The sequence below is a fragment of the Eptesicus fuscus genome, chromosome 3 (assembly GCF_027574615.1).
Source record: "Eptesicus fuscus isolate TK198812 chromosome 3, DD_ASM_mEF_20220401, whole genome shotgun sequence".
NCBI lineage: Eukaryota > Metazoa > Chordata > Mammalia > Chiroptera > Vespertilionidae > Eptesicus > Eptesicus fuscus.
The window spans coordinates 32691371-32713035 of NC_072475.1; the positions used below are offsets into that span (position 1 = coordinate 32691371).

General features: G+C 42.1%; 1 protein-coding gene across 1 annotated transcript in view; it reads left to right on the forward strand.

The window, feature by feature from the left end:
• Window positions 1–21665, forward strand: part of FNDC3B (fibronectin type III domain containing 3B) — a 331142-nt gene that overhangs the window by 245404 nt on the left and 64073 nt on the right. Inside the window, exons 10-11 of the mRNA XM_054713730.1 lie at window positions 5958–6096; window positions 9414–9467. Of these exons, the coding sequence (XP_054569705.1) occupies window positions 5958–6096; window positions 9414–9467 (193 nt within the window). The remainder of the gene's footprint in view (window positions 1–5957; window positions 6097–9413; window positions 9468–21665) is intronic.

Genomic DNA, 21665 nt, shown 5'->3' on the forward strand with positions numbered 1-21665 from the left:
CTTCTGTAGAGTGAAAGGTTTCTTTCTCAAATCATCTACTGAAGTCTCACCTAGGGCGTCTTTTCTTTCTTTTTTTTTAAATATATATTTTTATTGATTTCAGAATGGGAGGGAGAGAAGGGGAGATAGAAACATCAGTGATGAGAGAGAATCATTGAGCAGCTGCCTCCTGCACACCCCCTACTGGGAATCGAGCCCGCAACCCAGGCATGTGCCCTGACCTGGAATATAACCATGACCTCCTGGTTCATAGGTCAGTGCTCAACCACTGAGCCATGCCAGCCAGGCCTAGGGCCACTATCCTTGTTGCTTTCAGTTTGGCTATTCTGATTTCATCCTCTTCACACTGATTCCTCAATATCTTTATATATTGCTTTTCCTCATTTTCAGTTTTTCCTCTCTCATGTTAGTATTGTCTGAGTTTACCAGTCACTTATGTGAACTTGTGAAGCAGCAGTCTCTCAGTCATGGCCTCCTGTCACTGAACTGCCTGGTGCGTTTCTAGGCAAAAACAGCTCTTCACTTCTTGCCATCTCACTGTTACTGCAAATCATTTTTAAGAGACCAGTGACATCCTTGAGACAATGCTGTAAGTCATGTGGCTATGGCTATTTAGATTGGCACTTGCCATGCCATTTAGGCCAAATTCCACATGGAAAATTATATCCTGAGACATTTCAGGTTTTAAAGATTTTTTTCTCTCTCACTTTTTGCTATGCAGTTTTGTGTGTCATTGCTTACATACCTATTCAACCGTTATTCTTTCTTTCCCCCTGGTGATTGAGCAAATTAACACTCCTCTCTTACGTTGATTTTCAAAATTTTAGATATTGAATCTTGGGTTAGATTTTTATTAAAGTCATTACTTTTATATTTGTTACCCAGTTCTTATATAGATTGATCTTTTTGGTTTAATATTGTTGAATGTGAAAAGTAATCAATTTGTAATTATCAAAGTGTATTTATTCAGTGCTTTCATATAGGGCATTGTATCATGTATTGTATAAAACCACCAATAACAAAAATCTCATGTGTGAGTGCATGAGAGGGTGTGTGTGTGTGTGTGTGTGTGTGTGTGTGTGTGTAGAAGGAGGAATGAGAAAAATCCAATGCGTATATACATCTATATATACGTAAATAAATATCCTACCTAATAAAATGGTAATATGTAAATTGCCATCACTCTGCTACGCCCACGATTGGGCCAGTGGGAGGCGCAGGGGGCGGGACTCGGGGTGGCCGGGGTAGCTGATTGGGCCAGCGGGACAGCGAGCTCGCATAGCTCAGCATCTGCACGAGCTCAGCATCTGCGCCATGGCTGTGCTGCAGAACAGAAGGGGCCTCTGGGGCAGCGAGCCCACGTCCCACTGCGGACCATCAAAAGCGGGGGAGCTGGGTGCCTGTCTGCTCTGGCACCAGGCCTTTCGGAAGCCTCCGCCACACCGGAGGCTTCCGAAAGGCCTGGTGCACCAGCAGACAGGAACCCAGCTCCCCCGCGATCGAAAGCGAAAGCGTGTAGGGGACCCTACACATGCATGATTCAATCATGCACTGGGCCTCTAGTTATTTTTATAATACTTATACAAAAGTATGTAAGTTTCTATACATAAACATTTACATGTTCACTTATGCAAATAAATACTTATACATATACAAGGAAAAGCATATTTAATTTTAATTGGTAGTTTTATAGTCAATACTGTCATTGAAATAATCATTTAATTGTGGGAATCAAGAATTTATATTTTTATCAATGATAGGATTATCAGGAATTTGAGTGATGGAATGGATAGCAATTTTATGATGAAATTTGAAGCAGTTTTCCAGTTGTTGGCATAAACAACTTGGCAAAGAAGTTGCCCAGAGATGATATCATGTCATAACATTTCCCAGAAAAATTATGTGATGAAACATTTCCAAAAATATGGTTGACCAGCTCAGTGCAAAGTTATGAAATACATGTTATTGACCAGCAACTGTGGCTCCTAGTATGTTACAGATGTTCTGGAAGAAGCTGGAAGCAAATTTCTGAAATTCTTGGAGCACCTGTTTCATAAATATTTAGCCAGTATTTAAACTGAAACAAATGGAAAACCAAACACCAGGCTAATTATATTGTTAGAAAAAGGTATTTTTCTATGCTAGGATAAATGCAAAAGGAACTGAACTGTTTGCTGACTTATTTAGCCTAGGAAACTAATTGTGCTTCACAAACCTTCCTATCACATGATGCTACTTAGAGAAAACACATCACCATCATGTGAAAACATGATTGCAACATTCTTGGAAATAATAGCATAATTTCCAGAGAATTCCCTTTTATGTAAAAGTTATTGGTAAAGATAACTGGTTAAAGTTATTGGTAAAAAAAAAAAAACAGTAGTTGCTATCTGTTAATTGAACAGTTTTAAAAACATGATTAAGATGTAATCATGATACTTAAATATTATGTCAGATTTTAGGTACTGTATATTTCTATTGCCAAATAAAATGGATCCTGTTTCCTTTGTGGACAAACACTGACTCCTAAATTAAATAAACTATAAAATACTTAGAGTTTAAAGACAAGGAAAATAACTCCATGTGACCCATAGGACTGTTCATCTTCAACTACCTCAGATTTTTTGTTGTTGTTAATCTTCACCCGAGGATATTTTTCCATTGATTTTTAGAGACAGTGAAAGGGAGAGGGACAGAGAGAAGCAACAATGTGAGAGAGACACATCAATTGGTTGCCTCCTACATGTAACCCGACAAGAGAGAGGGAACCTGCAACCTTAGGTATGTGCCCTTGACCAGGACCCAGGACCCTTCAGTCCGAGGGCTGACACACTATCCACTGAGCCAAATCAGTTAGGGCCCACTACCTTAAATTTTTATTTCTGCCATCAGATTCTTTTATCTTGATTGTCATCCTCCCAACCTGCCTGCCAGGAGCTCCCATCACTCACGTTTCTCTGGCCTAATAAGTATGGATTTCTGACTCCAAGAATCTCATTAAAAAGAAAGAACAAACTTGACTGAGTTCAGATCTCCCCAGATAACTAATTGCAGTCTGATAGTACTTTGCAGGCTCTTTCCCTGTCTCCTTTTCCTCTGCTCACTTATCTGGATGGATCTTTGGTGCCAACCGTTTATCGTGAACATTTAGGAGCTGTCCTACAATAGTATCATTCCCAAGTGCCTACTGATTGCAAACTGAGATGCCTCCTGGGGACCTAAGTGAGTAAAGTGGGTTGTGTAAAAGGCATGTGAGTTCTCTGAGCTGGACAGCATCTGCCCATCTGAAGGTGGAGGGGCTCTCAGCTCTATCTAATTACTGCCTTGCTGGAGTGCAGCTCAATGTTGCTAGTTTTTAAGAGGAGCCAGAGGTTCCTTTTCTAAAATGAGAGGTCTCCGAGATTTTCTTCCTTGTTGGCTCAATATTTAATTTTTTATTTCAGAGAGTAAAAAGTGACAGTGTTTTAATAAAATGTCATATACCCATCACCCAAATATTCATTTTCTTGGTGTCCTCATTTCCCGCTTCTAGCCCATGCAGTTAGTTTGAAATAAAGTCTAGACATCATGTTATTTCACCTGTAAACCACATTACTTTTTTCACACACCCATTCAAAACAAACAAAAATGATAAATTTCTTAATGTCTTTAAAATCCAGAAACTGTTCTCATTTCTTCAGCTGTCCTAAAATTGAGGGTTTTGTTTTTCTCAGTTTGTTGTAATTGGAATTTAAACATGGAGTAAATCTTCTCTTTGGCTGATTTCTTGCAAATTTCTTTTAATCTATAGGTTTTCCCTCCATCTCTCTTTTTTTCTCTCCTTTGCAGTTTATTTGTTGGGATAATGTTTTTGGTCCTGCAGAGTTTTCTGCAGCGTGAAGCAGGCTGGCTGCATCCCGGCAGTGCTGCTGAGTGTGATTTCTGTGTTCCTATTGGTGGAGAAGAGGCTTCGTCAGATACAGGCTGCACTTTTCTGGCAAGGATATCGTGGACAGTGGCACGATCTTTCATTAGGAATGCATATGTCTGCTTTTCTGCTTTGTGATGATCACTACCTCTATCCTTTAATTCATAGGTGGCTCAAATATTTAAAAACACTATTTTGCATTGCCTGCCCCCATATCTTGGATGAGCTGCAACCTATAAGCCATTCTGATCTACTAAAGTTCAGGATGGAACCCTTCCCTTGTCTGGAACATTCTATGATTCATTGTAAGTAACTCCCACTTAAGCTGACCTGGTACATGGAAATGATCTTGCCCAATCTATCATTCAGTTTTACATTATCCTGTGTCTACTCATGGTGAGGGCAAAAAAAGAGCATTTCTTTTATCATGTCAGGTGGAGAGCATCCTAATGATAAGCATTCTTTGTTTGGATCAATGTCATGGTGTCTGTCCTCCATAAGGCAAGTCAGTCAAATATCTAGTGAATATGTATTTCACCTTATAGGATTTTATTACTACAGGATGGGGCAAAAGTAAGTTTACAGTTATTCATACGGAAAATAATACAATAACAAATAATAATACAAGTATAAACTCTGTGTCTTGAATACTTACAACTGTAGACCTACTTTTGTCCCACCCTGTATGTCTTTTAGTACTATTGACTTGCATGGATGGCCTCTATAAATCTTTTGTGATGGACTTTGAGGAGAAAGGACTTTGCAAATCACACACCTAAGTAGGATCTATTTTTCCATAAATTTCTCTAGCTGTTGTCATGTTGTAGAATGAGGGGAACTGGGGGGGTGGTGATTAGAGAAACATTGATTGCAGGATGAGAGAGCACAGCAGGCAATACAGTGTACCCGTTAGACTTCCACAATTGAGTACAATCAATCTAACTTTCTAGCTGTGTAGCATTGGGAAATTTACTTCATCTTTCTAGTCTGAGTTTTCTTGTCTTTAGTGGGAACTCACAAAAGGTTGTTATAAGAATTAAGGGCTTGTCCTAGCTGGTTTGGTTCAGTGGATAGAGCATCGGCCCTCAGAATGAAAGGGCCCAGATTCAATTCTGGTCAGGACACATACCTAGGTTTCTGGTTCGATCCCCAGTTGGGGCACGTACAAAGGACAACCAATTGATGTTTCTCTCGCATTGATGTTTCTCTCCCCACTCCTCTCATTCTAAAAATCAATGAAAACTTATCCTCAGGCGAAGATTTTTAAAAAATGAACAGTAGAAAGGAAGATAGTAAAAATCAACATAATCTATTTTTTGCTCTTTGAAAGGCAATTGGTTTTGTAACAGCACAGTATAAGTTTTTTCTGGAGATACCGGCACACATGTTCAGTGTTGAGCCAGGCGTTTTAATGTGCAGAGTGTATGTGTTTAATGCTGGTACCAGGTGCAAGAGTTAACTCTTCATTGGTAAACTGCACCTATACATTGTGGGGTTTTTTAGAATTAGAGATGCAGTCAGCAGTAGGAACCGGTTTCTGTGTGTGAAACATATGTATTTTTACCTAAATATTTGCAATGTTATTCAAAGATGCCCCTGTTGTTTGTACTTTTTTTGCTGCCTCTCCAACCTTTAGACTCTCATCACTGCTTCTTGTCTCTTTTCACCAACTCTTTACTTTTAGCCTTTTTCCAGACAAAGTCAACTGGAGAGTGATTTGTTGGTTTTTAGAATGTATATTTGGAGACCTTTCTGGGAAATAAGGATATTTTCTGATTAGGATAGATTTTTTCAGTCAGTAGACCTTGCCTATTTTAAATGGGGCTCGTTGGTTCTTACCATTAGCAGAAGGAGAGGCATGTTGCCTGCTGGGGTGATTATCCCCTAGGAATGCTAACCATAGTTAGAGCAGGACAAGGCCACCAGCGAAGAACATGAGCCATGGAATGTACTACATAAATTCTATTTCTCTGTGGAAAGTTTAGCTAACAGCCCTGGTCTTCTGTGATGGGCCGGGGCCACTGACTGTACTTGTCTGCTTTGTTTCCAGGGTATATGCCATGTACAATTCCGTGAAGGGATCCTGCTCTGAGCCAGTGAGCTTCACCACCCACAGCTGTGCACCCGAGTGCCCCTTCCCACCGAAGCTGGCGCACAGGAGCAAAAGCTCACTGACCTTGCAGTGGAAGGTGGGTAGCTCAGTGTCGGGAACAGGCTGAAGTCTGTAGCCATTTGAGACATTTATTTAGCACTGTTCCAGTTTGGTGATGGTGTTTGGTTTTCTCCATAGTAACTATCTGAAATAAATTACTATGATATCAGAAGTTGCCAACTCTCTGAAAGGAGGTGAGAGAGAGGACTGCAAAACCAAGCTTTAGCTCTGTTTTCAAGGGAATCTGGAAAATTTCTTAGGATTGTAAGCAATACATTATAAGTGATATAAATACTTAAAATAACTAAAATTCATCACTTTCAAATAGTTTTCATCACTTTCTAATTCATCTCAACAAATATTTGAGGATTTTAGTAAAAAGTTTTTTTGAAGATTTATAGATAACGTAGGTTCACAGCTCTGTTGGCTTCTTTTAGTGGCGATTCTGAAATGTTTAATATTTAAAACTGCCTAGGATGATTAGAATTCTAAATGACATTCATTAAGATTTCACTAATTTTTACTTATTAGATCTTAGCAGTCAGGATTGCTAATTATTTTTAAAGTCCAAATCATATAATAGTTCTCATGAAATACCATTTACTGGCTACAAATGATTCTTGCCAAAGAGAGGCCCTTCACGAATTTAATGAGCTTATTAGTCAGTCATACTTGTGTGTTTGCAAGCAGATAATATGTTGTTATTAATCTCTATAGTAATTATTTCTATATATAAATATTTTAAAATATAGTTTAAATGTAAAATTTATAGAAGAAGAGATAATACAGATTTATGGTATTTGGGGAGAACATTAACATGTGCAAGAAATGAGATGGTTAGTGATATTAATTATTGGTAAATAAATATTTTGTCGTCTTGTTCCTATACCAGAGGGTCAGATTTATCTAGGAAGTGGGTAAAAGCAGTTGAGAGCAGTGGTCAGCAACAGAGCCTGGCCTTCTCTAGACCCCTCTCCCGTGGGCAGCTGCATTCTCATTGCCAGCGGCCGACACTGAGTGTGTTATTTGGGCAAAGGCAAAGTTTAAACTGGCTCAGAATCTGAACTATTTTATTTTCCTTTCTGGCTTCCAGGGATAATCCAGGTCAGTGATTCCCCACCTTTTCAGAGTTTGAACACCCAATCGGTCATTGTTATTTAACTTCTTGGAGTATACACATCAATTTTTAAATGTGTTCTATATTTACACATATGCATATGTAAATATATCTTTAAGGAAAGAATTAAAATTCATTTTTTGGAAAATATAAGAAACCTTCCTAAGAATACCAGAGGGACCCAGGGTCTCACCTAAAGTTGGGGATCACTGATATGTGTTCTGCTGAAAACCTAGATGCAGTACAGGTCTCAGGCAGACTAGCAGCTTGAGGGAAAAGTTTTCTCATGAGGAGGAAAGTGTTGCAAATGTTCTTTCTCTCTTTAATTGTGAATCAGAAACTGCCTCCTGTTCCTTTCAGCCATGTGCAAACTTGAAAGTTCTGAATTTAGTTCAGTTTTTATTCAAATGTTTTTAAAACAGATTTCCTGATCTCAGTCTTTGGCTGTGGGCACAAGGACAGGGGACCATGCTCTGGCTGCCCACCTATCCTCAGATCCACAGACACTGAGAGGGCTCAGCCACGGGAGACAGGGTGGAACCAAACCAAAGTTGGTGTTCCCACCTTCAAGGATTTAGTGGTTCTGGTGGAGCAGAGAAGAAACTACTAAGAAACAATTTCTCTACAGGCTTATGAGCCATTATAAATGCAGTTCTCTAAAACTTGAACCTTATCCGTTATTTAGAACATCCATTATTTTATGTCCCTGTCCACAAAAGCCTAAAATTGCAGTGCAGTAGACCATACAGCACTCATCTAAAATCTGGGTCTGGGGACTCAGATTATATGACTCGGCAGGAAGAAGAAAGGAAAGGACAAGGAGAAGAGTTTCTGTATTAATTTACCTAATATTTACTGAGCCCCAGATGATGTTTTATTAACAATAATAAAGCAACAGCTGCTGTTTACTGAGTGCTTCCTATGAGACCAGGTAGTTTAGTAGTTGATTTACATATATTCTCCCAGTTACTTATCACACACATCCATTCTTGGAACAAGAAATTAAACATTGATATTAAGCAGCTAACATCAGATCACACATGACAAACAGCCGAGCTGGGCTTCAGATCAGCTCTGGTGACCAAGCTGCCTTTTGCTAGAGGCAGGACACTGCTGTGTGCGGAACGCCTGTTCTTTCCTGGGGAGGAGCCAGGCCCAGGTGCCTCTCCCACTTCTTAGTGTCAGTGTCTCTCTCTCTCTCTCTCTCCCTCTCTCTCTATCTCTATCTCTATCTCTATCTCTATCTCTATCTCTATCTCTATCTCTCTCCCCCCACTCTACTACCCTGGTGCTGTAAAGAACTCCAGTGCTGCACTGCCCTCTGGCAGGTCTAATCCTACAAAACACTCTTCTCCGAAGTTCTTTGCTCCTCTGCCCATTGTCCAAGCCCTGTTTTCTCAGTGAAGCAGACCTCGGCATGCTTTTAAGAAGAAAGCAAATGATCAGACTTCTTTTTGCTAACTTGTAAGGTCTAACTGTCTCTGGTAATCTAGTCAGAGGATCCCATTTTTCCTCATTTCTGTTTAAAAGGGGGGGGGGCAAACTTTAATACTACAGAAGGCATTCTAATCTTAAGCACTTAAAAAACCCTGTATGGGAGAAGTTAGGAAAATATAGGTTCCAACTCTGAGCCCAACTGGGCCAGCTCTATCCCTTCAGACCCTAAGCAGTGCCTATGTTTCTTAGCTGCCTTATTTCTCCTCTACTCTCTAACCTAAAGTTGCCTCTTAAAAGTTGTATCCCCTAGCCCTAACCAGTTTGGTTCAGTGGATAGAGCATCGGCCTGCAGACTGAAGGGTCCCAAGTTCGATTTTGGCCAAGGGCACGTGCCAAGGTTGTGGGCTCAATCCCCAGTAGGGGGCATGCAGGAGGCAGCCGATCAATAATTCTATCTCATCATTGATGCTTCTCTCTCTCTCTCCCTCTCCCTTCCTCTCTGAAATCAATAAAAGTATATTTTTAAAAAGTTGTATCCCCAGAGGAAATATGGCAGGCACCATGTGGGTGTAAAGGTAGAGGTGGTAGAGAGGCAGCTTTGGCTATTTGTGGAAATGATTTCTTAATAGTGCGGGGACTTTCTGTACAGTTGAATTGTATTAAAATTGGTTTGTGATAATGAGTGACCAAAGAGATGCAGGAGCTTTCCAGGGTTATAGGATAACACTAGCATTGACATTGTATTTGAACCTTATATCTGTGAACAACTTTCTCCAACTTCTTATATTGTTATTTTTTAGGCACCAATCGACAATGGTTCAAAAATCACCAACTACCTTTTGGAATGGGATGAGGTAAGCTTGTTTTTACATTCATCTAAAATGCGATTTCAAAAATAAAATTTCTGAACAACTACCGTTTTATTTTTTTACTCTTTTTGTAAGATTTGCTAAACACAGAAAAAAGAATGTAAATAGAGGAAAATTTAAGCCAATACTTACTGACTGAAAAATGAAGATGGATGGAAGTAGCATAAAGAATTGTGTGTTAAAACATATTTACTTGGCTTTTTTGCAAAAAACATGCTACTGAAAGAAAAGACAGGATCTTAATTATTTTGGGGTCCCTAGTGTCTAGCCATTCATTAATTAGTATGAAAAATTGATTGTTCTGTCATCTTGACTGTATCTGAATGTCCTGTGTGTACTTTGGTGTTGTACAGCTGGGTGCTTTCTGTGGAAGAGTGGAGAGCACCTGGAGGTCTCACTCTGCCCATGTGTGTTACCCTGTCGGGTAGAGCATCCTACAACAGGTGCGCCCCTTTGCTGTTTCTGTTGCCAGAGGCCCTTGAAATGGTATTCGTGGTGGAGTCTCCTCATCTTGAGGCTACTCTGCGCTGAATGGCGACCCAAATTCATTTCTGGTCTTGCTGAGCTACCAACAGGATCTCAGGCAGGAAACAATGTAGAGGACTCTCCTCTCTGAAAAGCAGCTGTGCTTTTTGTACCTGGAGACTTTAATTCTATTCATTCATTTACCCTTGCTTTAGTCTATTTTTCTGTGACTGAGCAAACAGACTAGGATTTTAAGACTAGAAAATCAAGTTGCCTAGTCTTTGCAACTTAAATTCAGGGGGCTTGAAAGGTTTAGAACACAGGCTTAGGCTTATGCAAAAAGTAACTTGTCAGGTATGGAAAAAATATTTTAACCAAATATAAAATATGAAGTTCTCATGATGAAATTTTGATGTGAAAAGGGGTCCTTCATCATTCCCTGGAGAAGCGTATTTTCCCATCTGGGTTGCATCTGAACAGCTAGAGTCGCAAGTTACCAAAGACAATGGTCTTTTGTTCTGAGGATCCTCGTGAATAGTTCCTGTGCACAGATTGGTGAAATCTCAGGCGTAACTGTTACATTTTACAGATTAGGTGGATTTCGTGTTAAGGTGGTTTGATTGGAACGTGAAACCACCCCTGTGGCCCTTGTGGAAGGAAATTTTTATAGGCAGTCAGGAAAGGAACTATCTTCCCCTCTTCTCTTCCTCCCTAAGGGTGAGTGGAGGTGGAATGCAAGTCTGTTCTAAGTGTGTTGCTTTGTTGCACAGACCTGATGTTTTTTTCTCTCATAATTTGAGGTTTTATACTGAGATAGAGTTTACCAGTAAAGAGGAAGCTTTTGTTCATTTCAGAATCTTCTCCGGGCAGTGTATGTGTGTCCTTTCCTGTGTGTTTGGCTCTTCTCCTACTCATAAGTAGTGTCAGAGGAGTTGAGTGCTTGAATGGGAATCCTTCAAGGGAATCCCAGGTGCTGTAGGAAATGGTAATGATGGCTCAGGGGTTGGCTTCCTCCCTTTTGAATCTGGGTTGGGTAGTGTCCTGGCCTGATGCTGGGAGGAGATGTGCCGCAGCCTCAGATGAAGTGGAGAAACTATTTCTGATGACCATCTATAATCAATAGGACCTCCTATGGACTAGTGACCACAAAATATTAAATGGTTTATTTTTGGCCTTCTTCTGTCTTTCCCTTACTTGCTCTTCTTCCATCTTTTCCTTATTTCCACCTTAATTCTTCTGCCTTTCCCTTTCCTTTTTTCTCTCCCACCTTATAATTCCTGCAGATTAGCTTTATTGGAGATTCAGGTTCATTGATTCTCACCTACCATAGGCCTTTTGCCAACACAGAAACCCTTTTACTTTCTATGGCATAATATTCACCTTCTAGAAAAACTGTAAAGTACCCCTTGATAACGGGATAATTGAAAGAACACCATGATGAGGAGATGGTGGATTCCGTTCCAAGCTTTCAAACAGGTCACTTGACTTCTGTGGTCCTCAGTTAGCCCTTCCGTTTATATATACTTTTTTAAAAAATATATTTTTATTGATTTCAGAGAGGAAGGGAGAGGGATAGAAAGATAGAAACATCAATGATGAGAGAGAATCATTGATCGCTTGCCTCCTGCATGCCTCACCTGGGAATCAAGCCTGCAACCTGGGAACATGCCCTAACTGGAAATTGAACCGTGATCTCCTGGTTCATAGGTAGATGCTCAATCACTGAGCCACACCAGCTGGGCAGTTTATGTACACTTATATCATTTACGCTTTCTCAAACCTGGTTAGTAGGATTGTACCTTCTGACAAGAGAATATTTTGGGATCCTTTTCACTGCTGTTGGTCTGTTTATTGATCATTTCAGCATTTATGGAGCATACCTCTCAGTTCATATACGTGGCATATGAATACTGTTCACTGTTGTATTGGGGATCTGTGACATTGGAAAGATAATGTCCTTATTTGGATAGCTGAAAAAGCTAATGTCATGCTATCCTTCTATACTTTTGAACAGATACAAAGAAACAGACTTAGACACATGCTTCTCAAATTGTTCCATCCATTATCTTCTTTGTTTTATATCTCCCTCCTGTCCCGTCTCCCTAAAGAGATTAAAAAATGGTATCATTGGGTTTCCTGGCAATGAGGAGAGTACAAGCAATAGTAACCAGTTCATTCCTGCCCATCCTATCATTTCAGAAGTAAAGTTTCTGATAGTCTGTGTTTCTAAAATTCTCAGCTAAGTTGGTGACCAGCAGGTCTGAAGGCAGGTGTGGCTCTAATGAGGAACAGAAACAGAACCATTATAGCACAGGAGAACACTGGTACACCACCTCTCCTAAACCCATTGCCATCAATGGCAAACCACTGTTCTGTAGAAATCACTTGGCAGTCACTCTCTGAGTTCTTCAATTAATAAGAACTGCTTTTGTCTATTAATAATTGTAACTAGGCAATCCCTTAGTTTTTAAACTATTGTGGGGAGTCACTGTGACTATGAGATGGTAATGAGCAACTAAAAATGAATGCACAGGTGTCCTTGGCTTTTCTGCATTGGCCATCAGTTTCAGTTTTCCCCTGAAACAGAACAGTTTTCATAACTTGGGAAGGTGTGGCCTTTGCTTGCCATGTCCCTGTGTTGTGCTGACTCGGATGAGTTGTAGTGTGTAGAGCCTCGGAGCCTGTAGTCTGGCCTTAAAATGTTGTAGATCTTCAGCCCCTGTTTGCTGTTCCAGGAGACCCTGTTATGAGCAACAAAGCAGGAGGCTTTTTTCAAGACTGTTTTCTACTTGGCTGTTGAGAGTCATCATTGCCTTTCAGTTTCTTTCTGCTGACAAGGTGCCCCTGCCCCATGTTTAATCTAGTACATGTCATTGTTACTCTGAAGGCTGGCAGAAAGCAGGTCTGAAATCTTGTGATGGTTTCTTTCTTCTGCTAGATTGGATTATTGCACCTAGTGCTAATTTAAAAACAAACAAAAACACTTTTATGAATTGAGTTTTAGTTTAATCCAAAATTATGAATAGCATAAGAGTTCCTTACCATTTTAACAGCAAAACAATGCTTAGATGCTAGATTTCTCATAGAGATAGTCCTTACAGCTCACTCTCCCATGGACCTCCCTGAGCTTATCCCTGTGACCTGCCATCCCCTCCAGCCACTCGAACTCGGTCCTCTGTTGCCTCTTTCCTGGATGACATGTAGAGGTGGGAGTTTTTCTCCTGAAGGAGCTAAGGGGGAGGCTTGAGGACATAGAAGCCTCTAGGGTAAGGATGGGCTTTTATGAACAAGAATCATGAACCTCTGTATAGATTTACACATAAAGCCTGCCCAGTCTGGTTTAAGGGATGGTGATCTGTCCTTTTCCTTGAAAACTGGAGTAAAAGGGCAAATTTCACAGTCAAATAGGAACTTTTCCATTTTAGAAAACATAAATTCCGTAAAGGAAGTATTTATGGAAACTTAATTTGTTGTGAGTTCTACTCCTAAGACATTGTTTTAAATCGTGCTGTGTAGAATACTAACTGCAGCTAGTTACTCAGCAAATGCTGGTCTCCTGAGGTCTTGCTGTGAATCTGTGGCATGGATTCATAGCAATGAGATGTATCAGTGACATGGCATTCGCCTAAAGAGATACGGATTCGTAGTCTCTGTTTTGTCTCTAACTAGTCAAGCAAGTAATTTAACCCCCAAGCCTCAGCATCTCCACCTGAAAAATTATGTCATTTGTCACGTAGGTGGGTAAAGATTGAATGAGAGTCAGTGTAATGATTATTTGATGTCACCTAAGCACAAGTTGAGACCTGGGGTAGGAAAGAAGTCAACAATTAGAAGGACTGAATGAAAGGAATGGGACATTCTTCTGTTGGGAACTTGAACAGGAACCCTTAGATTAGTGTCTCTGGTTTGCACTAACCAAAAACGGGCGTCAGCGCTATATATAGATGTTCATTGCCACTAGCTTAGTTTCTGGACGTGACTTGTAGGGAACATACGAAAGAACCAGTAAAACAGCTTCATGGGAATGTACTAGTGGAGTTCCCAAGAATCTTCCTCATGTGTGACTCAGCTAGCCCAGAAAGGAATTTCATGCGTGGCTTTCCTGGTTACTAATGAGCCGACACAGCTGTAAAACAGTGGACTGAGAATAAATAAATACTATAGAAATTGAGAGGTGTATAATTTGAAATGGAAAGAGCAGAAAAGGCCAGCAGCAGGTAGAGCCCGTATGCCCCAGGGCATCAGCAAGCCCATGGTGCCCAGTGGTCCTGCTACAGAAACCTCTGTGGCAGCCCCAGGCTGTCACTTCCTGGACATCTAGTTCAGGAGGAGCCACCTTAGCTCATTTGAAGAATTGAGCTAGCCCCATGGTCGGCAAACTGCGGCTCACGAGCCACATGCGGCTCTTTGGCCCCTTGAGTGTGGCTCTTCCACAAAATACCACGGCCTGGGCGAGTCTATTTTGAAGAAGTGGCATTAGAAGAAGTTTAAGTTTAAAAATTTGCTCTCAAAAGAAATTTCAGTCGTTGTACTGTTGATATTTGGCTCTGTTGACTAATGAGTTTGCCAACCACTGAGCTAGCCCATAGGAGGTACGGGGTAACTAGTTTATTAATCAGATACCTTTAACCCTTTGCACTCGCTTGCTTTTTTTCTCGATTCCTTTATTCTAATGCTAACCGTGTCGAGTCACACTCGACATCCGAGTACAAAAGGTTAACTTAGGTATTGACTAGTTAGTGTTGGTCATCTTTCAGAACTATTATTCACTTCATCCAAGTGAATTTGCAATGGCTTTTCAGGTTAGACAGCAGCCGTCCCTGGAAGAGCCTGGAGCCTCCCTGAGGACCACGCAGCTGACACTCTGTCTGAGGTGCCATGTGGCCTTACGTGGCCTTACATGGCATATGGTGAATAGTATGTCAGGCCCGTGGAGAAAACCAGGAAGGCCCAGTCCCATTCCCCAACCCATCGCCAGTGCCTGGGGTTGTTCGGCACGCTGTCCATCAGAAACCATCTTTCACACAGTGCCTTAAACCGAACCAGTACCTGGCAGAGTGACGTGTTTGGTCACATCACAAACCTTCACTGCCACGGCTGAGAGTGCTTTCAGAGAACCAGGGGAATAGCTTCCCTGCGTAGGTCCTGCTGAAGGAAGCTAGACCAGGAAGGATTGATAACTCTGCAAGGCCCATAGGTGCCAAAGACAGCGCTGAGTTCAGAGGAGCCATCTCTCTCAGGGACCTCAGCCTCAGTCATCTGTATACCTGAAGCAGATTCTCTACCTGCTTTTTATCGCTCGTCTCGTGTGTGGGACAGAGTTATGTGTTTGGGCAGCAGAATGTGTGGGGAGCTTCGGGCTGAGGCTAAGTTCGCATACCCTTCTTGGTCCTCATGTTTGTTGGCTGCCAGATGGAAGGCTGCAGCCTGGGTTCACTTGTGACTAGTCCAGGCTGCCTGTTCCAACGTCACCACCTTGCTCCTCCTTTCCCTTCACTGGGACAGTCAACACATTGATCTTATCAAAGCAGTGACATCTGATGCACCCCATATATGCAGCGATAAAGGAAAGGGCCTGGTCATCATTGCCTATTTCAGGTAGCTAAGCGTCTCTCACTTATAGGAAAGACTAGTATGCTAGGGGATAAAACGAATGCAGCATTTACGTAGGAGCCTGTGACCACAGACTATCCCACCCCCTTTTCTTACCTTTGAAAGCTCCTCTGTGCCAGAGTGCTCAGTAAAATGAAAGAGGCATCACAGAAGAGAGTGAGGTTTGGCACAGGGAACCTTCGAATCCCCCCAGATGTGGAGTGTCTCCGCCTCCCTGTTATGAACCCTTCTTCTATATGGTTATGCTGCACATACATGCTCTTTTATTTCCCAAGCCAACATTTATCTTTGATGTTGCCTAGGGTCAGCCAGTGCTGGAACGACTTCTAAATATAGACGTCCTAGCAGACTAAATCTTCGAGCCTGGCAGTAGTTCAGTTGGCCAGTAAACCTTATTTTTTATTTGATTTATCTTTGCCGTTTCTGACAGGTTGAACTATGCCTGTTACAAAGAGTGCCCAGCCCAGAATCACTCAGCCCCTGTCTGGATCCAACAGCCATAGGCCACACAGCACATGACAACTGATAATCAAATTCCTGTAACTTATTTAGCAGACATTTATCAAGCCTGGTAAGAGCAGATCAAGAAGACAACAGGCATGGCTGTGAAAAAACCTGTAAGAGAAGGAGGTCAATGGGAAGAAAACAGCAGGAAAAGTAGAAGTGGCAAAGGGAGCCTGTTCACCATCAGTTCTGGTGTCCTGGTGTTGGCCATTCTCATGTCCTTGTGCCAGAAAGAGGAACAGGAAGGATCATTTCCAGTCTGTTAATTTGAAGTAAATTGAAAATATCAGCCAACCTCATCTATCAGTGCCAGTTTGGGCATTGCCAGCTTCCAGGGTCATAGTGCCAGGGTAATTGGAAATGTTAGCCAGAGCAGCCACATTCCCCGCAGTCTAGAGAATTACTCCTGGCAGGAAAACACTGTGGCCTAAATTAATTGGAGTGTGTGTGAGTTACATGTTAGAATTGGCTATGGAGGCATTAATTCCTTAACAGGAAAACAACCCATTTAGTTGATTCATCTTCCGAAGTACTGAGGACAGCTTTATAAAGATAGATAAGTTAATAAAAAAGAAAATTGACTTGAAAAAAATTGTTTTCGGTCTTTCCGTTACTTAGTTCTACCAATTAACAGTTACTTTTAAACATTTTAAACTAAAGATGAATCAATGGTCACTTTTTTTATCTTCTACAAAAATAATTTTTGGAATCCCTTCAGAGAGGCCTTATGTTGTGGGATGGTTTTGAGGCAAAAGGCCTGTGCTAAGTGCATGTGGAAAATAGAAGCCTTTATTTGGGCACACGGTAAACATTTGTGTACTGGCTTGCACGCACACTTCCGCTCCCTCACCTCCTGGTTATTTGTAGTGCAGGAGGAATTTATAAAAGTTTACTGGGAACTTCATACTATAAACATATATGGACATCAAAATAAAAGAGTGTAATATTGCATAACAAATTACCCCAAAACTTAATGACTTAGTGCAGCCACTTCCTTATGCTCCTGGATTAGGGGAGGGAATTTGGACAGGATACTGGGGGAATGGCCTTTCTGGGTTCCACAGTCGCTAGAGTGTCAGCTGGGAGGGCTCACTGGAGATTCGGATCTTCTGGTTGGGTCTTCACTCACAAGTCTAGTGGTCACTCGTGGTGTTGGTAGGACCTCCTTTGGGGCTCCCTCACAGCATGGCAGCCAGGAGGGAGTCAGAATTGCTAAAGTTAATGTTGCAGGGAAAAGACAGAAGCTTCATCTTTCAGACCCAGCCTTGGAAGTCACACAGCTGCATGTTCTCTCAGTCACGAGTGAGTCACAGCACACCCACATTAAGGGAAAGGCCTGTAGGTTTGGCTCCTCAATGGTCAGGTATCAAAGAATTTGTGGACGTGTCTAAAATCACCACCATGTGGCAGAAGGCTTCTCTTAACTCTCTTAGTCATGAGAAACTGTAATAAATATTTTTCCTTTATCTTTATATAGCACATATGGTGTGTTTGAGTAACTATAAGGTCATGAACTTTGAAAGTACAACATAACTCTTTTCCTGCTTCTGCTTCTTTTCTGAGTGTTCTGGCAGAGGGAGAAGGAAGATGTGTACCCAGAAATTCATGAGTGAAGGGACTCAGACCCTGTACCCAGTGTGGCTCCACCTCAGGGGCACTGCTCTGCCCAGTTAACAGATGGAGAGGTCACTACCTGCTCCCTCAGTGGTAAGGAGAGGGAGCCCAGGAGGCAAGGACTCCTGCCAGTTAGTGCCTCCACCTCCGTTGTTGCACTGGGAAGTAGGGGGTTTGTCCTACTCCTTTGGGTGACCCACAGGACTTCAGCAAAGTATTTAAATTTTTGGAGGGGGGGGCAGAGAAAATAAGAAATGCGCTATAATTTTATTTAATAGCTATTTTTAATTAAACTATAGATTAGAAAGTAATGGAAAAATATTCAAATAGATCATTAAAGGGCAGAAGATAAAATAGAAAAATAGAATGTATGTCCCTCAAAATATTTAAACCCTTTTATATTTATAACTTAATTCCAAATATCATTTTAAACAATGAAGTAATGTTTACAAGGTTAATATCTTTGTCCCTGTGGCTATTAACACATCTTGAAAAATGTTTCCAAGAGTGAGTCATTCTCGGCTGTGCAGCCACATAAGTATATTTCACATACTCCTCCAGCTTCCTTCCCTCACCCCTGCCTTTCCAAGACTGACAAAAAGTTGGAGGTGGTTGACATTCTTCAGAATTTAGCAGGAACTTTGTTGGATCCAGAAGAACATCTGGATTCATTGTTATTAGACTTGTAACCAAATTCATGACCCTTCTCAGAAGGGAGTGAGGATGAGGATGGAGCAGTGGAGAGGCAGGTGCTTCTATAATTTTCTAAGTGTTACCAGACTGGGCTTCCCCACAAAAATGGTGAATCTAGAACTGAAAGTGGTGCTTAGCAAGGATCTGGTAAATGAGATGTCCAACCTAGGCCAGGTGACGTGGGGAATAGAGTGCAATTCATAGGCACCAGGCTGCCCAACACATGCTAGTGGGAATGGAGAATCAGCCGGTCCTATGGGGTCTAGAATGGAGATGACATATGAGGTGTTTTTGTTCAATAGTAAGAAAGAGGAGATCGAGGAAAAACTGGGGAATTCTGGACTGGGGAAGGACTGGTCTGGTATATTGTGTGCACACCAGCCAGCTTGCTGGCATATCCAGTGCTTTCCTGAAGAGCAATTTTGACTGGAAGTAGAGGACATGTGCCCTGGGCCCTGGTTGGAAAGCAGTTCCATTTGTCTCAAGGCCCGGGTGCTGAATCGGTGCTCTCAAGCCCACTCTGGGTGTGGGATGACAGTAGGTTAGCAAGAACCATAAATTCAGTCTCGTGAGAAGAGGAGCACTCAACTGAAGAAAGTCACACCTCACCTCACCCTAAATTGAGTGCTGTGAAGTTTATCGACACACGGTTGATTTGTACTTCAAGATTTTTTCACATTCTAGTAAAGATTACCTTTGTCCTGGGATGAACTTAATGTGTGCTTAGGTATGCCCAACATTTGAAATGGAAACAAGCCAGGGAACCCTGACAGTCTACCTTTTTTTGGCTTGTGGACACTGGCAGGAGAAAATGGGTCCAGAACAAGGCTAGGCATCCTATGGCTCATGTCAGATGTAGCCCAGTGGCTAGGTCCACTCCAGAATGCTCAACGGTGTGGGCTCGAAGCCTCCGCTCCCCTATTCTCAATTGGGGTGAAGTTTTCTTTCCTTTCCCAGGAGAACAGGAACTCAGGTGCTCATCTGAAACAGGTCTGACCCTGATTGCTTCCATGCTGCAAATCTCATTTCCCAATGTATCGAGAACCAGGGTACTGCTGGGCAGCCAGGCTCCAGCTCTTCCCTGTGGACCAGCCAACTCCTGGGCCTTTTGAGACCCCATCCTTCACACTCCTCTGTGGGTGGGACACACCACAAGTGGCCTAGCAGCAGTGGTTGACCAGGACAAGGCTTGGGCCACACATATAACTGCTTCCAATGTTTGGCCAGACTATTGATGACAGCAAGCCTAAAAACTGTCAGATTACCCATTTCTTCTCTTTTTTTATAATATATTTTTACTAGATGCCTGGTGCACAAAATTCGTGTACTGAGGGAGGGGACCCTCAGCCCAGCCTGCCCCCTTTCACAGTCTGGGAGCCCTCAGGGGATGTCCTACTGATGGCTTAGGCCCGCTCTCCCTGGCGAGCGGGCCTAAGTCACAGTCTGGCCTCCCTCTGCAGGAAGTGACCGGGCTGATCAGGGGAAGGCGCCACCCCCATCACCCCGCTGCTGCTGCTGCCACTGCCAGTCACCGCAGCCACCAAGGTGTTTTCATGAACACAGACTCCAGTCCCTTCACCACGAAAAAATGACAACTTTCTTTAGGCATTTTCAAGATGTCTCTTTCATAGGATATGACCTTTCTTTCTTTTTATTTTATCCTCACATGAGGATATTTTTCCAGTGATTTTTAGAGAGCGTGGAAGAGAGAGAGAAAGACAGAGAAACATCAATGTGAGAGGGACACTTCGATTGGTTGCCTCCTGCATGAGCCCTGACCTGGGCCCCCGCCAGGGAGGAGCCTGCAACCTTGATCAGAATCGAACCCGGACCCTGCAGTCCTCAGGCTGAGGCTCTATCCACTGAGCCAAATTGGCTAGGGCAGGATATGACACATCTTAGCCCCTCCAGCAGCAGACCTTTGTTTTTTCCTCCAGGAATGAGGTGGAAAAACCCTAGATCACCTTCTTGGATTATTACCCAAGTTACCAAGAACACTGTGAGTGGTGTACAGGGAGCTTAGCCAATGAGCTGTAAGAAAAGATGTTTCCTCTGCAGCTCACGTGCAGAGGCGGGACTGCTGGTGCACTGTCTCCCAGCAAGGGCGGGCCCCCCTGTGTGTTGTGTCTCCGCTCCAGGCCTACCTATGTGTTGCATCTTCACTCTGGGCCCATCTGCGCATGCAGCCTCCTCCTGAGCCAGTCGTGACTGTTACGGCGTCCCGGTATTACCTCTTTATATATATAGATTGATTTCAGAGAGGGAGGGGGAGAGATAGAAACATCAATGATGAGAATCATTGATCGGCTGCCTCCTGCACACCCCCTACTGGGGACCAAGCCCACAACTTGGGCATGTGCCCTGATTGGGAATCTAACCGTGACCTCCAAGTTCATAAGTCAATGCTCAACCACTGAGCAACACTGGCTGGGCTGATTATTCATTTCTCTCTTTTTAATATATTTTTATTGAGCCCTTGCTGGTTTGGCTCAGTGGATAGAGCATCGGTCTGTGGAGTGAAAGGTCCTGGGTTTGATTCTGGTCAAGGGTACATGCTGGGGTTGTGGGCTCCATCCTCAGTAGGATGGATATATATATATATATATATATATATATATATATATATATATATATACTTTTTTTTTATTATTGATTTCAAAGAGGAAGGGAGAGGGAGAGAGATATAGAAACATAAATGATGAGAGAGAATCATTGATCCGCTGCATCCTGCATTACTGGGGATGGAGCCCATAATCCCGGCATGTGCCCTTGACCAGAATCGAACCCAGGACCCTTCACTCCACAGGCCAATGCTCTATCCACTGAGCCAAACCACTAGGGCTGGTTACCCATTTCTATTAGGATCATGTTTTCATGGGAAACTTTGCACAAGGATGATGTTAAATTATTAAAAAGTAAGTTTTCTTTCCAAGTAAAGCTAGTATATCTCAGTAATCCTGTGTAGCTTAAATTAGATTTTATTAGAACAGGGATCATGGCACAGATTATAATCTCTCAGAATTATCAGGAAGTTATTATTTGCCATTTATAAAACTTCACTGACATTAACAGCATGAACATTTTCAATTTTGATAAAGTGACTAAACATATATGTTATTATTCCTATCAGTTTGTTTGAATCTTTCAATCTTCTAAAGCATTATCTTTTTAAAAAAATCCTATTTCTGTCAACAAGAAGAACTGGATAATACTTTATTTATAAATGCTGTTCGAAACCTGGGCTTCCTCTTGGTTTACAAGCAGATTCTCAACTTCACCTGTACCTTGAACTTG